Raw genomic sequence first — 26,703 nt, 5'->3', positions numbered from 1 at the left:
TTGCTTGCTGATGAAATTTCATGTTCAGAGGAGGGTGTGTGAAGTGCAGCTGGTTGTTGGGATGGAGGGAGGGAGGGAGGCAGCAGCATCACGTTTGTGAAGATGGGAACAACTGCAGTTACCAACCTTTTGCTGACGTAACAGAGAACCTGTACTTCTCTAATCACAATACCGACCATCGATTTGTCACTTGAATGTTCCTTAATGAGCCTCAACATCTGGCCTGACGTTCAAAATGCAATTAAAAGGCACCAGCCTGGTCTTGGAGCCGGTGGTAGCACTGGGGACCAGGCTGCTGCTGGGGAGAGGCGGGCTGTGCCACACGTGCAGGTGCTGAGCAGGGGGGTTAGTACCTCAGCCCCCTGGGCTCTGCAGGAAAATGTCCTGTCCTGCTCTGGAAATGTCATCTCTTTGCTGTTCTGTGTGTGTGTGGTCCATGGATCTGGCCTGGGGGGACCCGGTCCTGTGCGACCCACTGTGCTGCAGCTGCTGGGCAGCCAGGACCGTGGTGCTGGTGTGAGGCCCACCATCCCCTCCCCAGATCACTCCCTTGAAGGGATGCCCTGTCCCAGCCACGGCCACGTGCTGGTGGGAGCACCGGGTGACGGGCAGGGGACGACAGGGTCGGAGTGGAGCTGCAGATGGGGATGTAGCATCGTTTCGCTGCTCCCGCTGAGGACGACATCAGTGCTGGCCCCGAGCAGCGCTGCTGAGCCAGCCGCTCCCTGCATCCTGCAGCTCCTGCTCCACAGCCCTGCGCTAATAAATATTTCAGCTGCCCTTGCTGTTATTTTTAGGTACGTGAGAGAAGGCCGGTTTCGGATCGAGGAGAGGACGCTGACAGCTTTCCAGTGGTTGTACTCACCCCACCAGCACCGCATCGTCAGCCGGGCGGACCTGGGCTCGCCCAGCAGGTAAGGGGGGGGCAGTATGTGCGGGGCTATGGGCTGTGAGGAGCGCTGGCATGTCCCCTGCCAGTGCCACCAGCAGCCTGCCATGCTGGTGGAACCTGTCTGAGCCTCCTGTCACAAGCCCTCCTGGATGTGGCATGGCTCTCCTGAGCCTCAGGCTGTCTCTGGAGCCCTGTGGATATCTGAGCATCTTGGTTTCGCTTTGAAGTAAGGTTGTGGATACAGCATCACAGCTGGGAGCTGGGAGCATCATGTAAGCTCCCCTCTGGTTTAAAGCAGTGGAAAAGGCAAATTGCTGGCTGCTCCCCCCACCCCCACCCTGGTTCGTTTTTAACCCCCCCGTGCTTTCAGTGAGGCACACACCACCTCTTGATGCTCTGCTTTGTGCATGCAGCAGACTTGGGATTTGCTTAAAGACCAGATTGGAGCCAGAGACCTTGTATCTCCCATCCCTAAGTGATCTCTGGAAAATACTTGTTCCAACAGCCCAATTTGGATTGGTGCCTCCCCATCACAGGCCTCCGAGAAACCTCTCGGAGCCGTGTCCTGGGCACATGCTGTGGCTCTCCCTGCCGATACACATGCATCGCTGTGGGTTTGCATCCCAGTGTCTGGCGATAAAACACCATTACCATGAGAGCCCAGCAGGCCTCAAGACGTGTATAGTGCAGTGTCTGCTTTCCTGCTGCTGGGAGCCCGGGCATCCTGAGCCCCTGGGTGGATAAAAGCTTTTCCCTCTGTATTTAGGAGCAGTTTTGCTCCGAGAGCCCCTCATTCCCTGAAGTGTTTATCTCCCTAGAGTTGCCTGTACCGGGGTAACAGCTGGAGGGAGGGGGGGCAGTGGGGGCTGTGCAGGCTGAGCCCCTCCGTGGGATGGGAAGGGCTGCAGGGTGAGGGGTCTCGGGGGACGGGGAGGTGGTGGTGAGGGACCCCCAGGCTGAGGGCCCTGCCCCACTTGTGGGGAGCAGGATGGGGGGGATATCTCTGCCTGGTGGGATTTCAGGAGCAGGAGGGAGATGCCCCACTTCCCTCGGCCAGAGCCATGGGGGGTGTGTGTGTGTGTGTGCCATGGCTGCTTCCTGAGATGGCAACTCCTGTGCCTGCTGCCAGAGAGCCTCTCCAAAAGCTGGAATTGCTGTGCTGCTTATCCATTTTAACTCATTTTTGGAAATGGCTACCAAAGGCCGCATTAATCTCATCCCTGATGCATGTACATTCCGCTCCATGTGGAACTCAGATGCGTGCAGTGTCATCTATAATTAACGCTAAGTGCCATTGGGGTTAATTCCACTGGATTCATTTGATTTCCCTGTGGGCTGGGAGGTCTGGCAGAGCGTGGGGGGTGTCAGCAGCCAGTCACGAATGGTGCCTGCATCCCTCTTTGGGGATGAAACCTCTGCCCGGATGGGAGCTGGGGCTGCTGCTCGGGTGCAGGCTCCGTCTCAGCCAGTCCAGGGGTGCCAGGTCTGACTCTGCAAGCAGCCAGGAGAGCTCAGGCAGCGCTGGTAACCCAGAGGCAGAGCCACTAGCCCCGATCAGGCTGTGCAGTGTCATTTGCTTCAGCGGCCTGAGCGGGACAGGGGCAAGGAGGATGCCTCATCAGGGATGTGTTCCCATCTCCAAGCCCCTCCTTTGTTGCTGGCAGCAGCGAGGTGCCCTGCACTGTCCTGTCCTGGCGTGTCCCCCCAGGCAGGGGAGGGATGGCGCAGCGAGCAGCAGCCACGACCACCCCCCAGCACTGACACTCATCCCGGCTGTGGCACATTGCTGCGGCTGGGGAACGTTCTAGTGCCTCGGGTGGCACACTGACACTGGGATGCTCTGTGGCATTTCAGGCTGTCACATTATTTATCTGTCACGTTAATCGGATCGCTGTCTCTGTTTTGCACTTGCTGCTTTCTCTTTGCATAACGGCAGTGATGGAGCTGAGCAGGAGGACGGCTGTGCCTTGTGTAACAGGTGTATCTTACTACTGCTGTTATTCATACATGGTAACACACCCAGTGGTCCCACTTGAGGGTGAGAGCATGCACCCTGTCTCCTATAGCTTCACATAGCTGAGATGATTTTGCCCCAGTCCCATGCACACGGTGTCATGTCCAGCGGCAGCAGGAGTGGTTTTGGCTGGGGTGACCCTCTCCTTCTGCACAGGAAGGCTTTTGGCAGCTGGGCCTGGCTGCTGGGGAACAGCACGGTGTCTGTGGCTGTTTGCAATGCAGAGTGAACCTGGGGGAAAGAGGCCGCAGTGGTCTCCAAAAGCCCATGGCCGTGGGTCGCCTGTTGTGAGCGCTGGAGGCAGATGGCTGGGAGCAGCGTGAGGTGCCCGGCCCAGTGGCTTCGGTAGCTGACATCATCTGCCTCCACGTTTAGTGCCATTAAACAGGTTCCAGGGCTCCAGGAAGGAGAATCACACCGGTTTCACTAAGTCCCTTTAGGAACCAGTGGGACTGAAGTAATGCAGCTTGCAGCAGCCAGGTCAAGCTCTGCAACTCGGGCTCATCCTTTGGGCTCTGTTGGGTGACAGTGGTGTGGGGCTGGGTCAGATGCTCTGAGGGTGGATAAACAGGATGGAAAGTTTGGCTTTCCTCTCAGCATGTCCGGATTTTGTCCTTGGAAGCTCTCCTTTTGTCTGGGCCGCTCTGCACCTGTCCTTAGTTCAGCAGTGACAGATGAAGGGGTTCTCGTGCAAGAATGGGGTCCCCTGTCTGAGCTGAACCCAAAGGGGATCGCTCCCATTTCCAAGTGTTTTCTCATTGAAGAGCCCTTTCACTCCAAAAGCCCCAGCAGATTTGATGCACAACATTTCCACCTTTCCCACAGCTATTGCTCCAGCTCTGCCACAGTACCCCCCCCAGGTGAATAAACCTTGCCCAGGAGACCCTTGCACCTCGAGCTTTGCATTCTGCCTACTCCCCAGGGACCCAGGCCCAATTCCCAGCTTGTGGATGCAGTGTGAGGCGTGCAGCCGCAGGGATGCAGGCAGGGATGAAGGAGGGTGTCTGTGCCCCGGCAGCCCCCGCTCTGTGCCGGCTGCCAGCGCGGCGCCCCCGTCATGGGCCGTGCTGGTGCCGCGGGTGCGCAACGCCGGGAACGCGCTTAGAGAGAGCCCGGGGCCGGGAGAGCGCGCTGCTCTGCACCCCTCCGCGCCGCTCCGCGCCTCCCCCAGGTGCTCCTCATCCCCCGCACTGCTCCCCACCTCCCCTCCGCCCCGCGCTACTCCTCACCCGCCTGCGCTGCTCCGCACCTCCCCTCAGTGCTCCGCGCCGTGCTGCTCCTCGCACCCTCCCCCCCCGCACCTCCCGCGCTGCTCTTCTCCCGCCTGCGCTGCTCCGCACGCCCCGCAACCCCCCCCCCGCGCCCCGGCTCGCCGCCGGCTTCGCACGGAGGACGGCGAGGAGAGCGAGGTGAGATGCGTCTCGGTCCCGTTCGGCCGGCGGCATTTCTGCGTGTGCGGCCGGGGTCTGGCCGCGGGGTACAGCCCTTCCCGCGGGGGAGTTCAGCCCCTGCGTGCCCTTGTTTTCGCCGCGGGTTTGGCTGGGCGCTGGTGCGGGGCAGAGCCGGGATGCGGTGCCGAAACGCGTCGCGGTTTCTCCGCCCGTGTTTTCGCAGGTGCCGGGCCCGGCGTGCGGGCTTTGTGTGCCGGCGCCCGGGCACCGGCTGCGGGGCCGGGTGCGGTCGCTGCGGGCCGGGCCCGGGAACACACCGCGGGAGGCTTTGGGGGTGCCCCCGAGCAGCTCCACGGCAGGGCTGCGGGGAGGTACGGTCCTGCCTTAGCACGGCACCCCCTTTGCTGAGCACTCCCCGGTTTTCGGTGTTTGACAGAAGCAGGGTGCGGGAGGCGGCTGTTCTGAGCTCCTCTGCGTACCCGGGGCCCCGTTTGCGGGGTACCCCCCTCCCCTGCCCTCCCCTCCCCTCTCCGGGCAGGATCACAGCGTGTCGCGGCCGCACAGTGTCTGCTCGCAAGGCACAGGACGAGCGTTGCATTGTACCCGGCTCATCTCCGGTGTCACCCCCGGGCGAGCCCGGTGGGGCTGGTGAGGGCTGCGGGAGCATGTCGCCCGCATCCTCAGTGTACACGGGGCGGGAGATGGATGCTGCCAGGTGCTGCCTTATTTCCCCATCCCCTGCGTACTCCAGGCTCCGCTGTTTTATCGAGGACCACTCATTGTTTTAGCAGCGCGGGAGACAGAATATCTGTCCACACGGCACGATTTATCGGGGGCTGGAAACACGCCAAGGAGTCTAAATTCAGATTCAACAAGAAGCGTGATTCCAGCCATCCGGCTGGTGCTCCGCACGCTGCCGGGTTCGACAGATACCGCGTCCTCCCTCTGCGGCGGATTCCTCCCCACGGGCAGCTCACCGTAACCGTAACAACCGAACGGCCTTTTTGCTTTGCTGATGTTTGTTTTATCATTCTTCCTTTCTCCTCCTCTCTAAGTGTATTCGTGTGGCGGGGGGTTGGGGGGGGGGGGGGTGGTGGTCCTGGGGGCCGCTCAGGAAGCTCCTCTGCTGCTCTTGCCTGTTGCGTACCTGAAGTCAGATGCTCTCGTTGTCATTAGCAGCTGCTGTGGAAAAGGGAACAGGACTTCAGTAGCAGCCCTGGGAAAAGACATTTTTTCCAGGAGCTAAAAACAGCTCCTTCTCCCCAGACCTCTTTCCAATTTCGTGGGGGTAGATGGATCCCTGCTTAGAGTTAACATCTGCCTCCAAGTTGGGTGCCAAACCAGACAGAGCAGTTTCTTGACTCGGCTTCAGATCCAGCCCAGCTCTTGCAGAGCCCACCCAAAATGGTGGAAAAAGGCAGGTGATCCTGGCAAGATGTGGCAGGCTGGTGAGCCCAAATCTCTTGTGTTCTGTTTGCACCATTCAGACAGACCCATGGACAGGTTTGGCCTTGACTTCGAACGCTGACTGCTCTCCAGATCCCATCCTATGCCAGGGCTGCCCTACGCCTGCGGTGGGGGGGGCTGGGGAAGGGTTGCAATGGGGCTGTCAGAGCGGGGTGCAAGGGCACTGAGACCAGCTCTCCATGGCTGCGGGCACCATCTCATGCGACATCTTCATAAACATGCTAAGCATCAGTTGGGGTTCTTCCCCTTGCTTGTGCTATGTCTACTGCAGAGACCATTGGTATCAGAGATGAGGAGCCCCCTGGTTTCCAGCCAAGGCAGGTCCAGGTCTCTCTCATGCCCATGCTTTCCTCCTGCCCCCACATTCTGCCAGCCCTGGATTTTAGTTTAAGCAGTTCTTTTTCTGTCTTGCCACAGTTTCTTCACAGGCTGCAGTCGCATCCCTTCCCTGTGTGTGCTGTGCGATCTGGGCCAAGTGCTCTGCGGTCCCTGTGTCAGCTCCAGCTGCATGCCAGCACCGGCCTGTCCCCCTCCTGTGGGAACCCAGCCCTTGAGGTGCCTTGCAGGCTCCCTTCCTGGCTCTGGGGGTGCCCAGACAAGTGGGTGATGGCCAGCAGGAACGGGGGGGCTTGTTTGTCGGGTTTTGCCCCAATGCCTCCTCCCTCCAGTAGCCCTGGCACACCAGAGCTCTCGCTCCTCCACACAGCTGTAGCGGGGGACCAGGGGACCGGTGTGGGATGCGCAGTGGATTGCAGGTAGCCATGGTGATGGTACCCAGGGACCTGGCACGGGCATGGCAGCTGTCTGCTGGGCATGGGAGGGGCCATGTGCCGCCAGCCAGGAGCCAGCTGTCTCTGGAGCATCCTGAGCTGTGTGTGTCTCATAGCACACTGAGAAACCTGCATGCCGGACCCTTGTGGGAGGCACAGTGTGTGTGTGTGTGGGGACACACACGGGGGCTCTGCTGCTCTTCTGAAGCATCCTCTCTCATGCAGAACTTGCGTGGGAAGGGACATGGCTGGAAGAGGTGAGGAAAGAGCCCCAGGAAATTGGTGTGCTTCCTACAGGGAGCCTGTCTAGGGAACTTCATCCCCTGGATAGAGAGATGGAGCTTTAAAATGGGTGGACCTGGGGAAACATGCAAGTCTACATTAATTTAACGAGCCTGGAAGTCTGTGTGATGCCTTTCTGCTCACCACACTGAGATCAGACAAGGTCTATGTTGCTCTGCAGTAAAGAGCCGGGTTGTGTGATGCTGGGAGGAACCAGTTGCCAGTGAACATCAGGCTGGGTGCCCAGAGAGCATGTGTGTGTCCAAAATGTGAACACTGGGGATGTTCTCAGTGCCGCTGGGTGCTCAGCCTCCACCACAGCCAGTTACCCCCCAGAGAGGCCCAAACGCAGCAGCTGGGGACCTAGAGGGTGGTATCCGACTCCCCTGATGGTTCAGAGGGATGGGGAATCACTTGCTCTGGGTTTGTTACTGAATTCTCAGCCTGGGCCTGGCTCGTCCCAGAGCTGTGGCTCCCGTGCAGACCCCAGAGCTGCAGGAGTCAGGGCTGTTAGCTGCAGGGTCGCTGCAGCTGTGTATTTGCACCGGGGAGGCTCCAGGGCCCCAGCGCATCATCTCTCCCATCCCACCAGCACACAGAGCAGCCTTGTTACTGGCACCAGAACGGACCTCAGCCTGCCCTTCTCCCCAAGGCATGGTTGGTGCACTGGTTCTCCCTGGGTTTTGTTCCTCAGCCCTGTTCCGGGAGCAGCAGGAGCAGGACTGCCTTTCTTAAGGGCTCTGCTAATAACTCACCCCCTGAACTCTCTCTTTTGCTGCCAGCTGAGCATCTTGCTGGGAATTAGCTCTTTGTTTCTGCAGGATGTTTGTAACTCCTGCTCCCTTCTGCAGGCTGTTCCCCCTGTTATGGCTCAGATGAATCCAGCCCTGCCTAATGAGTTTAGCAGGCGGGTTGCTGATAAGTCAGCTGCACAGCTCGGCTCACAGCCCTCCCTGAAGAGCAGAGTGGCAGATCTGGCAGTTGGAAGGAGGTGGCTGGGGGGTCCTGGCCATGAGCAGCTCCCAGGCTGATGGAGGTACGGTCTGGTGTCTGGAAGCTCTCTGGCTTGGCTGAAGCTCCCAGCTCTCTTGGCTACTGAGCAGGACAGAGCCAGCCGAGGGGCAAGCCGGGAGGGGGGGTGGGAGGGTGGCTCTTTAGGGTGATGAGTTTCTCTCTTCATTTCACTTCAGCAGCACCCCAGAGGGGAGAAGCTGCTGGTAAAAACATTCTGTGCACTGAGTCAGAATTAATTCGGACACTGTTTTCCTTTGCTGTGTACGTCGAGGCTGATGATATGCACAGCATGTTCTTCCTGCCAGGACAAAATCTAATATTTCTGGGTGCCCACAACCTTCCTTAGAATCATAATAGGGAGATGAATACCCTCAGCGCACTGCATGCAATATTAAAGCACTAATGATGCAATCAGTCTCCCTTAGCCCGGTAACAAAGGAAAGAATCACGCTGCCCTTCCTGGGCACAATTCTGCTCTGTAGCAGGGGCTCTGCCTCGGAGACAGACGGCTACCCCACAACCCCCCACCCCTGCCCGCTGCTTGTCCCTTGGCAGGGATAGTGCTGTCCATGCCAGAGGGTGGAGGGTCAGCCCCGCGCTGCCGCCCACCGCAGCCCCTCAGGAGTTTCACCCTTCTTCTTCCTCTGCCCAAATCACTGGGCTGCTGCAGGGCTGCGAGCAGTCCCCATGATGGGAGCTGCAGGTACCATCCACGCTGGCTCTGCCAAGGCACGTGTGTGACCGCGGGGAGCTGGGGCTGAACCGCGGGATCAGACATGGGGCTGGTGGCACAGCTATCCCGTCTTGCTGTGGCCAGTGTGGATGACTGGGATGGCGGCTTTGCCAGTGCTGCGGTGCACAGACCTCTGAGCATCACCTGTTCGGCTGTTGCACTGGCAGCTGCAGCATCAGGGGTGATTGGAGCCCCGGGTCCCATGTTAGGCAAGGGAAAAGCTGAGCCAGGGCTGAGCAGAATCAGTCTGTGTTTCCTTTTATAACCAGAGTCACAGCCCAGCAGTCTGGGCTCACAAATGCCGTGCAGTTGTCAGGGCACAGCTACCCACACAGCCTCTTCCCCGCTTTTGGTTGGGGGTGCAATGGAGCCAGGCCAGTGGGCACCTCTCCCCCTGCCAGCCGCTCTGGGACTGGGGCTGGGCTCCAGGGAGCTGCAAGAGCCAGGTGCTCCAGGAAAGTTTGGCTTTGTTAATTGGCTTGTTAACATGGTGCCCCCCTCCCCAGCTGTGCAGCACCCCCTCCCTGGCATTACTGGTGGACTGGGGCTGCTCTGGCGCCAGGAGCACAGCTGGGGCAACGGATCCTCTTGGTTCTGGCAGAGGCCCCTGGGGCACCTAATTCTATCTGGTGCAGATGGTACCAAGGAGGCATCCTCCCCCTGGCCTTTGTGTCTTCGTTTTGGCTGATGGGGCACAATTTGTCTGTGCCTGGGTTTTCTTCCCTTTGGCTTCGGAGCCCAAGCGGTAAAGAGGAGCCTGGCCCTGCCTCGTGTCTCCCCATCATGCTCTCGGCTTCCATGTCGCCTCCGAGAGCTCTGAGCCATCGAGTTCACACAAGGACTGGAGTGGCAGCGTGAGATGCGGTAATTGGTGCTTTCAGTGCTGCAAGAGTAAATGTTTAAATGAAGAGCTGGCTGTTTTCCTGGGACTCTCCAAGGCGCTGCTGGTGTGATGCCAGCTATAGATTGATGCTTCCCACGGCTGCTGTCGCTACCTGCCACTGTTCCTCTGTGCGTGAGGCTGTGCTGAAGCTGCAGCAGCTGGGTGATGCTCGGAGGCACCACAGAGCTCGGCCATAGGGGAAGCACCTGGCTTTGATTTTCAGGCATGTAAATGGTGAACGGCTCAGTAGAGCTGGGCAGAAATCAACTGGTGTGAGTGTAAGGAAGACGTGGCCTGGGGGAAGATGAAGTGAGCGGATAACGTCACGCTGCTGCTGATGCAGAGCTTTGACATGGACCGTGCAGGCCAGAAACAAATGTGCTCCGAGGAAATGTCTGCTCCAGATATTTTGTGGCACCTGAATTACAGCCTTTGAGCTTGCAGTGTGTTTAGGATTTTCTTTTTTTAAATAATGTCCTTAAGAGCTCTAAAATGCAGAGGATTTAACTCACTTCAACCCTTTAAGGAAAGATGGCTGTGGGCAGAAAAGTAGGAGTTGAAATAGCTGGATTTTGGTCCAAGCTTTTCCCCCGGAGTTGAGTGATTTCTCTCTCCAACGCCCCATCTCTTCCCTTCCCCCGCTTCACACATCAGACAGAATCCAAATGTTTTCTCGGTGTAAAGCTTTGGATGCTTGGGCAGGCATCGGACTCCTGCCAGCACCAAGCACAGGGCTGGGAGCTGCCCCAAGCCCCTGGAGCTGCCCCAATTCCCTGGAGCCATCCAAGCCGGGGGACATGTTCTGGGTGCGCTGGACATGGGTTAAAATCCATGGAGCAGGAGGTGAGCATTTGGGGTAGACAGACCAGAAGGACCTTGGGAGTTGGAAGCGCTCTACCAGTCCCTGAACTCTGCCATTTTGGGAAGTGAGTTTTGGGATCCTGTGTATCATGGGCACAGTCAGGGAAATGAGACCATGTGGGGCAGGGAGGGAGGTGCCATGCTGGCTCTGGGGTCTGTTTACCACAAGGGGTGAGGTGGTGGGAGTTTTGCTTATGAAGTTTCAATGCTTTCGGGAGTGGGGGGGGGGGGGGTGTCCCCTGATGAGTGCTGGAGGAGGGAACAGCCTGGTGCTGGGAATGCAGCCCAGCCGTTTTGGGCAGACCCAGGGGAGAGTCACCCTGGGGCAGACCTTGGCGTGGTCACCAGTGACCTCCTGCATGGGGTCTGGCTGGCTGGGATAGCAGCAGCCTGCAGCACGATGCTCGTGGGTGACGCCGTGCCCACGGCTTGTCCCCGTCCCCACACTGCCTGCGCAGCACCGGCCTCAGCCCTGCTGTGGGGAGCTGCGAGGTGCTTGCAGCGTGCGGCGTGAGGAGCCCGAGGCTGTGCTGGGAGAGGAAAAAAAAAGGAAATGACTTTTGGGGTGTGTGCAGGGGGGGGTGTGTGTGTTTGTGCATGCGCCTTTGTGTGCGGCACAGCTGACCGGGAGGCGCTGGGGTCCCCATGGCCCAGCACAGCACCCGGCACACCGGCAGGAAGCGCCCGCCGCGGCTGTCACCCGCATCCCGCTGCGTGGAGGCTGCTGGCCCCGCTGCCCCCATGGCCAGAGCGCCCTGGCAGCACCGAGCCGCCACCATGTTCCAGAGGAAGCGCAGCGTCTCCTTCGGCGGCTATGGCTGGTGGGTGCCTTTCCTTTCCCTCTTCCCCCCTCGGCTACGGGAGCACGGTGCTGCACAAGGAGCTTTTCTTCCCTCTGGGCCTTTGAAGGGGGAAGTGCCATGGTGCTGCAGCATGTTGCCCTCCTGATGGAGCCTGTCCTGCTGCCCCGTGCCCGTGGGAGCGCATGGAAGCTGGGAAGCACCATCTTCCCCCATGCACAGCCCCAGGGGGAGGGTGCTGCTGCACCCTGGCAAAGCTCCCCGAGCACTGTGGGTGCCAAGAAGTGAGCACTGGGGTCTCGCTGCATGGACACGTTGCATGCAGCAGTGTCCCATGGTTCTCCTGACTCCTTCTCCTCTCTGCCTGCTCTTCCTCCTCCTGGGCAGTAATGTTTATGGCTGCCTTCAGCACACGGTGGTGGGTGCGGCAAGGTCCCCCCTGTCCCATGCTGTCCAGTGCCCCCTGGGTCCCTTGGCAGAGCAGCACCCTGGGTTCAGTGGGGCTGTTTGCCTCCCATGTCCCTGCCCCAGCAATGCATTGGGAAATGGTGTGAGAACATGGCACTGTTTCCTGCTGCCCTTCCTCCAGCCGCGCTCTTGGAGGTGCTTTGTACCTGCTCCGAGTCTGTGGGAGCTGCTGCCTGGCTTGGGGGCTCTGCAAAGGTTGTGGCTGGTGGCTGTGGGGCAGAGGGGGCTCTGCTGCCCTCCCTGTGCCACCACAGCTGTGGGGGCTGGGTGGCCGGGGGTCCTGGGGCCTTGGGAAGAACCTGCTGGGGGAAGTGCAGCAAAACTGAGATGGTGGTGGGAGGGCATCGAGCTCCTTGGCAGCTTGGACAGAATGTCGGGCGCAGGCGCGCGTGCCTTACTGGAGCCAAGCATTCCGGCCCAGCTGGGCTCTCCTTTCTCTTCTCGTTACATAAAAATGGGAAGGAAGCCCGCTGATAAACTTCCGAGCAAGTGAGCTTTGTGAAACGAGGGCAGAGAAGTTGCAGCTCTTGGGCAGTTTTGCTGTGCTGGGTGCGTCCCGTGAGCTGCCGCTGTGGGCAGCTTCCTGCTGGCGTGGAATGTGGAGCGGAGCCGTTACCCCTTTGTAGGGATGCTCAGCACCATCTGGGCTTCTCTCAGTTGTTTTCCTTCTGCGGCTCGGCAGTTGCAGGGGGAGGACAGCCACGAGCCACAGAGTCATGCAGGAAAAGTGTGGTCTGCTGGCTGTTCGTTAGGGCTGGGGGGAGCGGGGTGCCACCCCCCCCTTCAAACATCACTGTTGGCGTCTGCACAGGGAGAGGGAAGGATGGGGGGTTGGGGGAAGGATGGGGCTGTGGGGGAAGCCCTGTTCTCCGTGCAGGGAGCTCTGGAAGGTTTGGGGAATGGCTCCTCAGGGTCAACACCCTTCAGCCCTGCGTCACCCAGAGCGCATCAAGCTGGGAAAACGCTTCCCTGGGTGTCTGTGTGAGAAAGACGCAGCCTGGTACCTGCATCTGCATCTTCTCACAGCTGCAGCCGACACCCTTCCTGTGGGGACCGACCGTATGTGGGGTGACCGGCACACCCAGACTTTGCTTTCCGTACTATTTCCAGCCCCTGCAGAAGTGTGAATTGGCTGTTCGTCCTGACTGCTGGCTGTGGCCACTGCTGGGGTGTCCCACAGAAGTGTGCCACTCGTCCCAGGGCAGCGGGCACCATGCAGAGCCACAGTGAAGGTGAATGCACGTTGGTGGAGTTGTTATTTCAGGGTCTGAGCCACGGTGATCACTGGCTGACGTTCCCCTGAAGAGCTTCAGCTCTGCCTCTTTGATGGGGCGTAGGTCACCCCCGGTTATCCCCTGCCTTGTCTCCCTTACAAAGAAGGGTGATGCTGGGGGCACAGTGTGGGGCCTGGGATAGTTGGGGCTTGGGGTGTCTTGTTCCCTCCCCCAACAAGCAGCTCCTGCAACTCCACACCTGCACTGCAGAGAAAGGGCTCTGGCACGGGATGCAGGGGCTGTTCCCATGCCTCGGGCTGGGGACACGGGGCAGGGCAGAGGCTGTGCCTGCACCCTCTTCCCCAGGTCCCAGCCGGCACTCAGGGACACCGAGCACTCCGCAGTGACGCGAGGGCTCTGCCCACTGCTGACAGAGGAGGGAGGGCAGCCAGGGCACTGAGGAGCTCTCACCCTGAGACACCCTGCTACCACTGTGTCACCCGGTGTCACAGGGGTGCAGGGCAGAGGCTGGGCTGGGGCGTGGGGTGTTTCACTTCACCCCCACCTCAGGAGTGGGTGCTGGGCAGGGCCTGATGACGCGGTTCTTGTTACTTAGTCATCCTGCGACTGCGGTTTCCCTGCTGAGGGGTTTCTTTTCTACACATTTCTTTTTTTAAAATTTTGTTTTGGTTTTTTTCTCGTTAATTTTCATCTTAGTGAGAAAAAAAAATAACAGCAGCTGATTTTTCTTCCCACGTTTCTGGGCGAAGCTGCCCCATGCAGCTCCCCACTCTGATGCAGGTCCCACAGAACTGTCCCCATGGCTCCTTGGCCTCCGGACTTGGCATCGCTGCTGACTCCAGCAGGCTTTAATGTTCTGCTCGGTTTAATGATTGACCAGGGCTGTGGCCAGGCCTGTTTGGTACCAAGGGGCAGGAGTGGGTGCCCCAGCTTTGCTTCAGGAGGGCAGCGTGAGAGGGATGTTGGGGAATGCCTGGGAGAAAACTCCCATGGCCCTGGGGATCTGCAAGCATGATGTCGGCCTAACCCCAGGGAGGTCGTGGTGCAGGCAGGCTGGGTGGACTGGGGTGGGCAGGGTGCCTTCACCCTCACCCATGGGAGCAGGAACACCACACATGGGTTCCTGCTCCATCTGCCTGGAGCCCACTTGGCCCAGCCTGTGGCTGGGGATCCAGCCCTTGCTTCACCCATGGGTGCAGCCCTAGAGCAGAGGCGAAGCTGAAGCTGAGGGGAACCTGGGTTTCCGCAGCCTTGCTGTGACCCCTGCGATCGTGGGGCAAAACACGTGGGGTTTGGGTCAGGATGTTTGTGTTTGGTTGCTTTTTTTAGCGATGGCACTAATTGCGTGTGGCAGATAACGGAGTGTTTGCCGGGACTGCCAAAAGGCATCGCTTTCCTTCTTGAGTCACTGCTATGATTTGCATGAATTAATATTAATACGACTGTAACCACAACAGTTCTGAGGGGATAGGCGCTGATTAATGGTGCCAAATAAATTAGCGAAGCATTGGCAGTTCCCAGCACTACAGGAGCCGACCAGGGCTGGGAGTGATGGTGCTGGTCTGTGTTCCCTCTGCCTGGGGCTCTTGGCGGACACGGGGGGATCAGGGGGTGAGAAAAGGAGTAGTTCAGCTGGGGAGGGGATGGTGCAGCCCTGCAGGGATGAGCCCGTGCTCACACAGCCGGGGCCCTGCAGCCAGGGATGAAAACCCAACCCCTTGTTATGTCCCTATTCCCACCCCATCCGACTGGGCTTCCCAGGAGGCTGCAGGTGGAGCCTGGGGCTTCGGGTGATCTCCTGGCATTGGGTCTGCTGTCTTCAGATTTGTGCTTTGTGGGAAGTGGGGATGGGGCTCCAGAGACGGCTTGGACATGGGTGATGTCCTTCTCCAGTGCCTCAGATGAGGAGGCGACAGTTCTCTGCTGCCCACCGCCAGCGAGTCACAGGGGATCTGGGGCTGGTTGTCGCCAGGCTTCACTTCAGGTTCACTGTGATTTGATTTCTGGTCACGTCTTCCTGTGGTGACCGTCGTGTTAGCCAGATGCACAGCACCTCCCAAGGAGCTGATGGGGCTGGGTTTGCCAGCAGCCCCCAGTACCGAGCCGGGAGGAGGGACATTCCTCACGTCTGTGCCTGCAGTAACGCGCTCCTCTGCTCTCTCCCCAGGATCGACAAGACGATGCTCGCCAGCCTGAAGATCAAGTGAGTACCCATGGTCTTCCTTTGCACAAGGCGATTTCGGTGTGAGAGGTGCGGTGCTGGGAGATGGCTTTGTGCACAGAGCATGTTTCCCTTGTGCTGGGCTGCCTTCCCTTCCCGCTCTGGCACTGGCAGGCCTGCCCTCTCTGCAGGTCCTGCAGGTTGTTTTCCTGTTTTCCTGTGGGGTCCGAGGTGACCCAGGGACCAGGTGACTGGTCTTGAGTGCAGCAACACAGTCGCTGTGTGGTCAGTGGGCTCAGGCATGGACGATGTGATTCATGGGGCAGCAGCCCTGCTTCGGGAGGGGGGGCAGCTGGCAGGGCAGCCCACGACCCAGCTTCTGGCTGTAAATCCAAAGGAGCTTGTGGTGGTTTGCTTCCCTTGTTTCTGGACTGTGCAGTCTGGCAAGGGGGTAGGTGCCAGGGGGACCGTGGCACCTGTGCTTGTTCCCCAGGTCCTGCTCCAGTGCAGCTGGGGGCTCTGGGTGTTGCTCTGAAGGGATCAGAGATGCTCTTGGGGCCTGGGAGGGTCTGTGAGCCATGGTCTTGCTTGCTGAGCCCATCTCATGTTTGCGGAGACGGGGTGGGCTGCATGGCTGCTGGCGAGGCGGCTGCTGGGCCAGACCCAGGAGCAGGGCGTGTGGGATCACCAGTCCTGATGGAAAGTGCTGGATGGGGAAGAGCAAACAGAAAGGGGCTGGAATGGTGGTACGGATGCTCTGCTCTCTGCCACTTGTGGCTCTCAGGGACCTGTCTCCCATTCCCACTGGCATTGTTCCCTCACCTGCATGACTGGGAGGACCAATCCCCAACCCACCGTGGCACATCCTCCCCTCTGTTGGGTTCCTGGGTAAGCTCCTCAAGTCGGGGGGGGAGGGGGGGGGGTTTCCCTTGCAAGTACACGTGTAGCACTGGTGCTCTTGGCATAACCTTGCTGAGACAGAAATGTTCTGGCCAAGCCTCCCCCGAGCCCAGGGTAATGTGTGTGGGTAACGGCTCGTGCGGTTCCCCTCTGTAATCATTACTTGTGCAAATTATTCATTAATGGGTAAGCACACAGGAGGCCTTGGGGAGCCTGACGCCTGAATGGACCACGGTAAATAGCACAACAGAACCGCTGCTGCTGCGCTCATTGCTTGGGTTTGCTGAACTAATGAGAAGTTTAAATCGATGTTTACCTCTTCAGGGAGGGAAATCTCAGCAGACTTTGCTTTTCCTGTGGAGCTGAGAAAGGTTTAACTGCTCCTCATATGCTGCCGTATGTCGTGCCCTGATTTCCTTCCCCGGGCCTGTGCAGCAGTTCTGCTGCAGAAACACCATTTAACCTCCTTTAACACCATTTAACTGTGCCACACGTGCGGTGCTGGTGCCATGGGGCAAGGTTCAGGGGCTGGGGATGCTCTCCTCTCTCCCTCCATCCTGCCCCAACTGGAGAAGGGCGATCGCTCCGGGCATTCGATGAGCATCCACTGGAGCTGTTTTATCCCTGCTATTTGCAGCGGATGCTCTCCACAACCACATAATGCTCCTGGCTCATGGACAGATTGCTTCGTTAAATGGTTCTGTAATTGGGGCCCAGCCAGAGCCACATTAGGTATTTGTAAAAGCTTTTATAGAATTTTTTTTAAAAAAAAGAAGTTTTGGCTTTCTAACACCCTCTTGTTATTGCTGCAGCCTCTGGCCGAGGCACCAGGCACGGGCAATGCTCTTTGCATCTTGCTAACCCAGAGATGAGCTGCCCAGGAGTGCTCACGGAGCCTTGTCCTGCTGCAAGGTGTGTGGAAACCTGGCAGGCAAGGAGGGACATGTACCAGTGCAGGCAGCCCCAGGCTTTCGGTTGCAGAGGGGTTCTCTGAGTGGCTGCAGGAGCCCCTGCCTGAGCCATCCCCCTGTGCCTGCAGTGAGGGCTGCTGACTGGGGCTGCGTCAAGCCCCTCAGTGCTGGGGGAGCGTGGTGACGGGGAGCAGTGGGCTGTGTGTCCCAGTGGGGCGAGGGCTAAGGTGGGTCCTGGGCAAAGCCAGGGCTGGGTGAGACGGACGGTGCTGCAGTGGGAAGCCGTAAGCTCAGGGATGCAGGATACTCCCTGCCTGTGGCTCTCTGTGCTCGTCGTGATAAAGTCGCACACGCAGGTGGCACCAGAGCATCACCACCGCTCTCCCGCTGCCTATCGTCTTCTTTTTAAGTGGGGTTTCATTAGTTCCTATGGCAACCACGAATATGTCTGAGGGACTCGGCATCGGAGAGGATGAGTAGACATTGCGGAGTGGGAGTGTGGATGATGGAGAGCCCTGGCATCGCGGTCAGGGGCTCGGCTGCCCTATCCCGTGATGGGCTCTGCAGGGCGGCACCGGCGCTGCGCTCAGGCAGGGAAGGTGCTGCAGAGGACTGAGCATCCCCAGGCAACTGCTGCTGAACGGCCGTGTTTGCTGCTCGGCCTCTGACATGCCCAGGAAGCTCTGGTGAGTTCTGGTCTGGCACTGGGACCTGTGCCTGTGCTGCTGGGCAGGAGGGACAGACAGTTCCAGCGGGGAGCTTGTGTGCCCAGTCCTACCGCTTCGGGTGTGACTGGGCAGCAGGCTGTCCCTGGCTCTCAGACCCTCTGTGCTGGGGCAGGAACTGCCTTTCTGGCTGTCCTGGGGGGCCATGGGCTGCTTGGGGGGCCTTGGGCACACTCCCACCTCGCATGGCTCTTGGAAAGCTGTGCAGAGCACCCAAAGGTGCCTGAAGTCAGGGGGATGGAGACTCTGGGAAAGACTCAGGCTTGGAAACGCTCTGCTGGATGGGTTTGGGGGTGCATGTCTCCAGGGAGGCTGCGGGGCTGAGGGACGAGGCTGCCAACACCTGCAGGGGCATGGCTTGGCCCAGGGTACTCTGAGACAGGGACTGGGGCACTCGTGCACTTATGTGGGGTTTGGCATGTGAGTGCCCAGGAATTGGGCACAGACCGATTCCATCGCTACCCTTGGTCTTTCTGTTAAGTTCTTTTTATTTCTTACCTGCTTCATGGGAAAGTGCTGGGGCAGCTGAACCCCCACCCCCTGGCTGGGAAAAGGGGCATCCTGTTCAGAAGCACCCCCTCCCAAACCCTGACTTGGAACTGGTGCTTCCTTGTGTCACATGAAGTCTCTGCGGGAAGCCGGCAGCGTCCCTGGGATCACGGGGTGCTCCTGCGGTGCCCTTGCTGCTCCTCGGAGCTCAGCTTCCTGCAGAGCCGGTAGAACGGGGTGCAGCAGGAGGTCAGGTCGTACTGCCAGGGAAGGCAGTTAAACCCACAACCAGGGAGCAGGGGGGGTCACCCTGGGGGAAGGCAGCACCCATCGAAGGAGCTCTGCGTAACAGAAATCAACCCCAGGCAGATGAGCTTGCCTGGCGAGTTTGCTTCTCACAGCCGCCCTGCACTCACCCCAGGCAGCACAGCAAGGGCAGGGGGACCAGGCAGGGACCCCCGAGACCCCTCTGCCTCAGGAGATCCTCATACTGGGGACACTGGAGGTGGGAAGGTGCAGTGGAGACCGACCCATGGGAACCTTCCTCCAGCTGTCCGGGTGATGTCGTGTGGGGGAGCTGAGCCAGCCCCTTGCGCAGCGCTCTGCACTCTGGTTATTTTCCGTTCAGTATCACCGGTGGGACGGACTGAGAAACCACACAGTAGTGAAAGGGCGAAAAAAAAAGTCCCTTGTCCGGGCAGAGTCACCTCTCACTTTGGCCTTATAAAGCAGAAATAGCAACGAAATAATTGCGTCAGAGGAGCCTTGTACACCAGTCACTGAGAGTCGGTGTGTGTGCAGCCAAAATTCACATGAGGGAGCATGTGATCCTCATCTGATGGTGGGAACAGCAGTGGAAGATGAAGGTGGGAAGAGATGAAAGATTTACTTGACCTTCCTAAAATGGGCTGTGTCCAGGCTTGAGGCACTTTAATATTTGATGGGCCAGAGCGGAGTTAATGGGAAGATGTGGGAATGATTTAGCTTCTTGGCGGTAGCTGCGCCGGCTGTTGCAGTAATCACGGAGGGTTGCGCTTAGGTCCTGTGAGGACAAGGTCTGGAGAGCAGATTGTGTCTAAGTAAATTCCTTTGACTTTATTACCACCTTTTAAAGCGGGTAATTGCATGCAAATGTATCGTTTGCAGTTATACTTCAGCTGTAGTAGTATGTGCCTTCCCCTGCCAAGGAAACAGGAGCTGAACTGCTGCAAAGGGGCTGTCCACAGGCACAGGGGAGGCAGGCAGGCAGCCTCCTAACTCCTTATCTGCAGGGCTACCCAGTGAAGCCCCTGCAGCAACCTGCTCCCAGCTGGCATGCTGGGGGCTGTGGGTATCCTGGCTCTGGTACAGAGGTGCAAGAGAAGAACTGAGCGTGTGGGACCCTGAGCAAACCTTGGTTAAAACCAGCTCTAGGGCTGGCAGGGCCAGACGAGTCCGGGGCTGGAGCAGGTGCTGGGCAGAGTCCCTGGGGGCCTCTGTGCAGGGATGGGTGGTACCTGGGCACCCAGCTGAGGTGAAGGCTGTTGAATGGGCATTGCAGGTTAGATGCTGTTCTGGAACGCCGGGAGTGACACCTCTCTGTCTCTGGCATTGCTGTCAATTATAATAAGTTCTGCTGAGGTGCTCATGGCTCAGAGCTGACCCTGCTGAGTTTTTCTAAGACATCTTCCAAGCCTCATCCTGTTTTTTTGTTAAAGTTTTGCTGGAAACTTAAACCATCAGCAATGGGTAGAGAACAGCCATCCCGTGCAGGCACTGGTGGGTTCTGCAGGGTTCCCCTTTGTCAGTAGTGCAATAGCGAGGGCCGAGGAGGCCGGGGGCACCCTAATCCCCACAGTCCCTCCCAAATGATGCTGTAAACCTGGGTTACCCCATCTGACACCTCCCCAGAAACCAGCTGCTTAGGCATGCAGGCGTCTGCAGGTTGGGGACACTGAATGGGGATGGGGAGGGGGGTTAGGGAGGTGGGGCGTTCCGAGTTTTGTGATGTCGGGTTTTTTTTGGGGGAAAAGCAAAACAAAACCCCAACCAAAACCAAACCCCAAACCGCCCCAGGCCGGGCAGGTTCCGGCTTGTCCGGCAGGATCAGGCGCTGCGATTCGATCCTCCTCAGCTGGGAGGAGGAGTCGGGGGTGTGTGCGAACCTTTCCCGGTGCCCTGCTTGCAGATGCCCAGGAGAGGGGCAGCCGGAGGTGCGGGAGCGGTGCGGGCCCCTGCCCAGCCCGCGGGAGCGCGGAGGAGCTGCCCCCACCCCGGTACCCGCCGATGCCCGCCCGGCCGCTGCCTCTTCCCGGCCGTGCCGGCAGTCGGCACCCGAGCGCCGGGTCCCGCCGCCGCCGTTCCGCTGTGAGTGGGCAACAGCAGGGGGAGCCGGGTGGGGGCCGGGGGGTGCTGCTGCGGCGGGACGAGGCGGGTCTGGCTGCGCGGGTCCTGCCCCGCTCCCCTCGTTGCGCTGGGACCCCCCCCACCCCGGGGGCTCGGGGAGCTGCTGGGCGCCCTGCGGGGGAGGAAGGGGGTGGAGGCCATGTGTCCGTCCGTCCCGCCCAGCCCCGGAGGCCCTCCCGGCTGTGAGCCGTGCTGCTGGTCCCCGCACCCCGGCGCGGGCCACCGGTGCGTCCCCCAGGGCTCTGGGGAAGAGAGGGTGGGAGCCAGAGGTTTGGAAGGAGAAGCCTGACCCCGGCGCGACGGGGGTGGGGATAGGGCAGGGTGCCCGGGGGATGGAGCGGATCTTCAGCTGGCTCTTAGTTTGCGAAGAAATCAGTCTGCCGGCTGCGGTTTTGCTGCCGGGCCCTGGGGGACGCCGCTGGGGCATCGCTCCGCCGGGCTCCGCGGGTGCCGGGACGGACGCTCCGGAGCCCCGGCCGGAGCTTGGCTGCGGAGCTGGAGCTCAGCGGGTCCCGGCGCCTCGGGAAGGGCCCGTCCCAGCCCTGTCGCTTCTCTGAAATCCGGGCTTTGCCCTCCTGGCAGCTCTGGCTGCGGGGCTGAGATAGGGGCGGCTCGGTGCTGCTCTGGGGCTGGGCCCTGCCCTGCCCGGGCACGGCCCAGGGGCACCGGCACCCCTCGCAGCCCCGAAATGCCCTTTGCAGAGCAGGACCCGTGTGCTCTGGGGACCGTGGGTCAGTGCTGGTGATGGTCAGCGTGGCCCTTCTGCCTGTGGCTTGGCATGGCTGCAGCAGGGATGCCGGGGCTGCACCCTGTGTCTTTAGTCAAGACAGGAGTGGATTTGGGGGCTTGTTTTGTTTTAGAGGTGGGTTTTGGTATCTGCTTTTGTGACCGAAAAACCAACCCAAGCAACGTGAGGGGGTGGTGGTGCCTGCCCCTTGCCCTCCCCATGCTGGGGGGAAGGTAAGGGAGTTGTCCCACAGAGGGCTGGAGCAGCACCAGGGTTTGGGTATTGCAGCTGTGCCAGGGCTATTTGCCGAGCTGGGGTCAGCAGCTGGTGGGGCTCGAACAGCACAGCATCCCACCCACACCACATTCAAGCGCAGAAGCCCCTCTCCAAATCACATCTATTTCTAGAGAGGAAAAGCAACCTGGGAGATGGGAGCCATAATGACACCTTGTTCCCTTTGGGGACAGCAAAGACTTTCGGTGGGCACAAGAGCTGCTTCTTTTGCTGAAGCATCACATAATTTTAAGAAGCATCAAGGAACTTTGGCGAGCAGAGGTTGAGCTGAGGCACAGCTTGGCCGAGGCCAGTGTTCCTCATGTTGCCCCAGCAGTGAGGGTGGGCTGGGCCCTGGGAGCTACCCTGGGGCAGGGGCACTGCCCCGCCCCGTGCAGGGGGGGGCATTTGCAGAGCAGCATCTTCAGCCCTGGGGCTGCTGCTTGGTACCCGCTGTACCAGCTGGAGTGGGCCCCGGGCACCTGTGCGGCACCAGCCCCGCCAGCTGCTGGCACATGGGGACCAAGGGCAGAGGGACAAGCAGAGGGTCTGGGCTTTGCTCCTCAGTCCCAGCGGTGCTGGGGCCGGTGTGGCATTGCATGGCCACTGGCACTACCTTGTGATGCAAAACACCCTCCTGCGAGCAGTACCTCCGTGGTCAGGCGCGATTAACCCCCTGAGGACATGCAGGAGACGATGGCCAGAGGATGGGTGGCCAGGGAGCACAGCCCAATTGTGGTGCTCGCCCCAGGGCTGGCAGGGGATTTACAAAATCTAGCCTGTCCCAACGTCTCCCCCATATCTCAGTTGAGCAGGCGGGAGCACTTCCCTCTTCGTGGAAGGGTAGTTATCGCCCCGCTGTCCCCGGAGACACCCAGCCCCCTGCCCGCACAGCATCCTTGCAGCACATTTCAAAGCCTGACTGGTACAGAGGAAGCTTTCCCAGGAGGAGAAGGAAGCTGTCAGCTTTGAGGACTTGGGGTATTTCAGCCATTTAAGCTGGTAAGCTTTTCCTACATAAAGCCTAGGGAGGGTACCAGCACATCTCCTGCTCCTGCTCTGGGAGACTTCCCTTGCCATTTGATGTGGTGCTTTCCTCTCCGTGGCTCGCTCTAGGTATTTGGGTTTTATCTGGGGGGTTATTTCTGCAGAAGTCCTGGCTGTGCAGCAGAGGCAGCAGGCAGGGATGCAGCGATGGAGGCACCACTTCCTGGCGATGCTGGAGTGGTGCAGCGGCCGCGTTCGGCTCGTGTGCTACCCAGCCCCATATGTTAAAATGTTGTTGCTGCTGTCAAAACAGCCTTCACGTATTTAAAGCGAGATTATCCACAATTATATCTGCCCAGAGGACTTAGCAACCCCACGTGGCTCTATTTTTAACTCTATTTCAGAGCTAAAGCTGCGCTGTTTTATACATCTCTCTCTCCTGCCATATTTACAGCCTGTCAAAGCAGGGGGTGTTTGCAGACAACTGAAAGGCGGCCGCTCACGGGCAGAACGGCCTTCGACATGCAAATACCAGTGTGATGGGGGAAGGGATAATGGCTGGGGCGATGGAGACACCATCTGCCGCGGGCACGTGCTCCCAAGTGTCCGGGTGTGCAGAGGATGGGGTTGCCTGTGAGAGCCAGGGGATGTGGATGGTGCTGCTGTGGGGCTCGCTGGGGCCACTGGCAAGTGTCGGAGGTGTCGGGGGGCTTAGACCCTGCTCGGCATGCCCCTCAGCTGTGGCTGTGCATCTGCTCGCTGCTGGAGTGGCCGCAGTTAGATGAGCACGAGAGCCCCAGCTCTGCAGAGCCGAGGAGCCCAGAGCGGTGCCATGAGCACCGGCACAAGAGCGCCGGCACTGCGCCAAAGCCTGGGGTTTGTTCCCGACGATGATTTTGTTAATTACTGTACCGCTCCCGCCGGCTGTCACTTTCCCTTCTGGTCAGCAGGGTCCTGGCCTCCCGACTGCGACCGGCGCCAGCGAGCCCCGTGGTGTGGCGGGGATAGTGCTGGCCCTGTGCCTGGTGCCAAGAGATCCTGTGCTGCGCCATGGTTCGGTGCCGGTGGCATCTGTGGCCCCTGTCCCCAGCCCCTGTCCCCAGCACACCCGGATGTGGCCATGGACATATATTTCCAGCGGGGCTCAGTGCTGGCTGCAGTTTAGCTCTTGGCTGGCGAACGGCCGTACAGTGTCTGAGGAAGTTGCATCTTCCAAAGCCTGGTGTAAACGCCTGGCTCGTGTCTGACTCCTGCCCGAGGGCACAGGCAGAGCCATGACGGGCCCTTGAATAGGTCAGAGTTGCGTCCTGCAGTCTCTGTGCAGACTTAAAGGTCACTCCTTTCAGATGCTGTCCTGTCTCGCTGCTCTCAAATGTTACCGGTGTCACACCAGAGATGGTGACAGCGCCTTTCTCCTGCAAGCAATGTGGTGTTAATCCTCCCCGGTTTGGAAGCAGGGTTTGCTGTTTTCTTCCCTGAGATGATGTGTGCTACATTGCTTGGTGTCATGGGGGTGATAACTAGCCCTCTTGGCTGCACAGGGGGCTGGGATGTGGGGACGAGTTTCTGTCAGGCCTTCAGCAGCACTCCGGAAACACTGTATTAGCCAAGTGATTCTCTGCCTGCATGGCAAGCTGGAGGACAGGGAGCTGTGCTGACAGCAGGACAATGAGGACGTGTCGGTAGGAAGTCCAGGGTCAGAGTAGTGGTCCATGTCTGGAGCTCCCTGAGCTCAGGGAAGGGCTGGGGCCAGGGCACGTATGCAAGGTGCCATCTCAGTTCTGGCGTGGGCTCTGCACTGCCGGGACGGTGGGACCAGAGAGTTTTCCCTCAGGCTGTGTTTGTACCACTGCTGTGGCTGGGCCTGTAGAAGATGCTCTGGTGCTGGTGCAGGCACGTCTCCAGACAGAGAGAACCCTTGGGAGATGATGCAGTGGGACGGGCGGTGTGTGTGTGGAGCTGGGAGCCGTCTGTCCAACTCCCCTCACGTGCAGGTCCCAGCTGCCAGTCAGAGCACCTGCCCACGGGCATTGTGCCCTCTGCTTCCCTGAACCCCACCATGCTTGATCCTGGTCTCCAGCTCCTGGTCCCTGTGAGGCTGTACTGTGCAAGGTGATTTTGGGAGGAAGGTGGTGGGGGTTCCAGCCCACGGCTGCGTCATTTCTGTTCTTCTGGTCCGGAGCAAGAGCCACGGAAAAAGCAACAGAAACTTGTTTCTGAGCGTGATTGACTTCAGCACGTTCCCTGTTGTGCAGACATGTCACTGGGATAATACCCGTGTTTTAGCTCTGCAAATTATATGTCTTTTAATGCTCTCACATCAAACAAGGTGTCTGAGGCAGATGGGGAATCGACACAGTGGCAGCTCCTGGGGGTGCTGAGGGCTGGATCTGGTGCTGAGGCTCCAGGATGCATTCCCACACCCACCGATGATCACCCCTCACCGTTCCCCATCACAGCAGGGCAGGGTGCTGCTCTCCCCCGAGGTTTCTGGAGGCAGACAGTGTTCCTCCTGCGTGGCACCGGCCTGCGGTGCTGCCGGGGTGCTGGTGTTGCTCTGCAGGGCACGGGAGCTCATCGCAGCATGGATTCGCACAGGGCAGCTGTGCTCCCTCCCTGTCAATCCAGCATCGAAGGGAACTGAGGCCAAGAGGCAGCACAAGGCTTTTCCAGGGCTTCCCGTGACACCCGTGGCAGTGCCAGGCTGGTGCCTTGCAGGATGCCATCCCCCCTTCTGCCCAAGCCCCCCTACCCTCCCACCTCTGCCTGGGGTTTCCCCCCAACACCCACATCCCTTGCAGCATCCTTGGGAAGGGGCGTTGCTTGGATGAAGCTAGACTGTGGGCCTGATCACATGAGCTTCCTGGCTGGATACTGATGGTGGTTGGTTGCCATAACGGTTCAGGGATGGGCTTTGTCCTGCCTGGGATGCTGGGGAAGGTCCAATGTCTTGGGAAGTTGCTGGGAGCATCGGGCACGTGGCTGACACTGGTTTGCTGTGCATCCTGACCTGGCTTCATTAGTGACGCTGATGATAAACGGTGGCATTTAGTTCAGTGATTTGCCAGTACAATCCAGAGGGTCTGCTCGCGCTGTAAAGACTCACTTCCTCTGCTGATTTGATCTGATTTAATTGGATGCTGAAAACTCAGAGCGCGTCTCTTCGGAAAGCCTGTGTTTGCAGGGAAAAACACCCCAAATCATCAGGAATACAATTTCCATGTAATTGTGCTGCTGTCACAGGCACAGTTGTGTTTAACCATCAGAAGTGATGCAGTCGCTCGAGGGAGCAAACCGGGCAGGGGCTGGTGCTGTGCTGGAGCCCGGGGCCCCCTGCCCACCCCTGGCAGCTCTGCACCCCCCTGTGCTGCCATTCTGCCTGCAAAGCAGCCGCAGTTTGTTGTACAATTGTTTATGTTGGAAAAGACCTTTAAGATTATTGAGTCCAACTGTTAACCAGCATTGCCCAGCCCACCACTAACCCAGCGCCCTCAGCACCACATCTACACATCCTCCTGCATCCCTCCAGGGACGGTGACTCCCTCACTGCCTGGAAAGGCAGAACGTGCGCTTTGGTGATGCTCCATCCTGAGCAGGGCTGATGGCCTGGGAGGGAGCTGGGGGGGGCATGCCTTGCTGGGCTTCATGCCCTGCTCAAGGGGATGGGAGACTGGTGCATCCCTGCACTCTGCAGGAGCTGGGTTGCCAGGGGCTAAGCTTTGGGTTGGCTAGTCAGCTTTCCTGGCACGTGCCTTGCGGTGCCCGTCCCGCAGCCCGCTCTGAGCAGGGCCATCTGAGGAAACAGGTCCCTGGGTGATTTGCAGCTCATGTAATTCAGACGCTGCCATTTCCAAGGCTGGTCAGGGGAGGTGGGAAGGACATGTTCCTTGAAAGAGGATGGCTGGGGATGAATCCCTGGGATGAGGGATGGGTGTGTGGGGCATGTCGGGGGGACACATGTTGCTGGCTGGTGCTGGCAGAGCGGAGGCAGACAGGACCTGGCTCTGCAGCACCAATCCCAGCAGCTCTCGCGCTTGAGCAAACAGCCATCGGTTTGACCTCCCGCCAGCCCCGCGGAGCTGGCAAATATTTGCTGCCTCCTTCTCTTGGCTGCTCAGCGGAAGGGAAGGGAAGGGAAGGGAAGGAAGGGAAAGGCATCGCTTGGTGGGTGTTGTATAGCCGGCAGGTCCCATGGCCAGCTGCACTGTCACCAGCACCATCCCTTCTGGGGTGCAGATAACCTCACTGTGACATCTGCTCTCAGTCTTTGTGCTCCAAGTTTAATTGCAGTATGATAATGCAAACTCATTTCTTATCACTGCTAACACAGTGATA

General features: G+C 59.3%; 1 protein-coding gene across 1 annotated transcript in view; it reads left to right on the top strand.

The window, feature by feature from the left end:
• The window catches only part of RAP1GAP2 (RAP1 GTPase activating protein 2), a gene marked incomplete at both ends in the record, with an annotated part of 64,524 nt that overhangs the window by 1,475 nt on the left and 36,346 nt on the right, over positions 1–26,703 (top strand). Inside the window, 2 exons of the mRNA XM_084273086.1 lie at positions 798–914; positions 14,978–15,013. Of these exons, the coding sequence (XP_084129212.1) occupies positions 798–914; positions 14,978–15,013 (153 nt within the window). The remainder of the gene's footprint in view (positions 1–797; positions 915–14,977; positions 15,014–26,703) is intronic.

Source organism: Gallinula chloropus (genome assembly GCF_964237585.1).
Source record: "Gallinula chloropus genome assembly, chromosome: 19".
Lineage (NCBI taxonomy): Eukaryota > Metazoa > Chordata > Aves > Gruiformes > Rallidae > Gallinula > Gallinula chloropus.
Note: the sequence above shows the minus strand (reverse complement) of the source record. Positions and strands in the feature narration are given on the sequence as shown.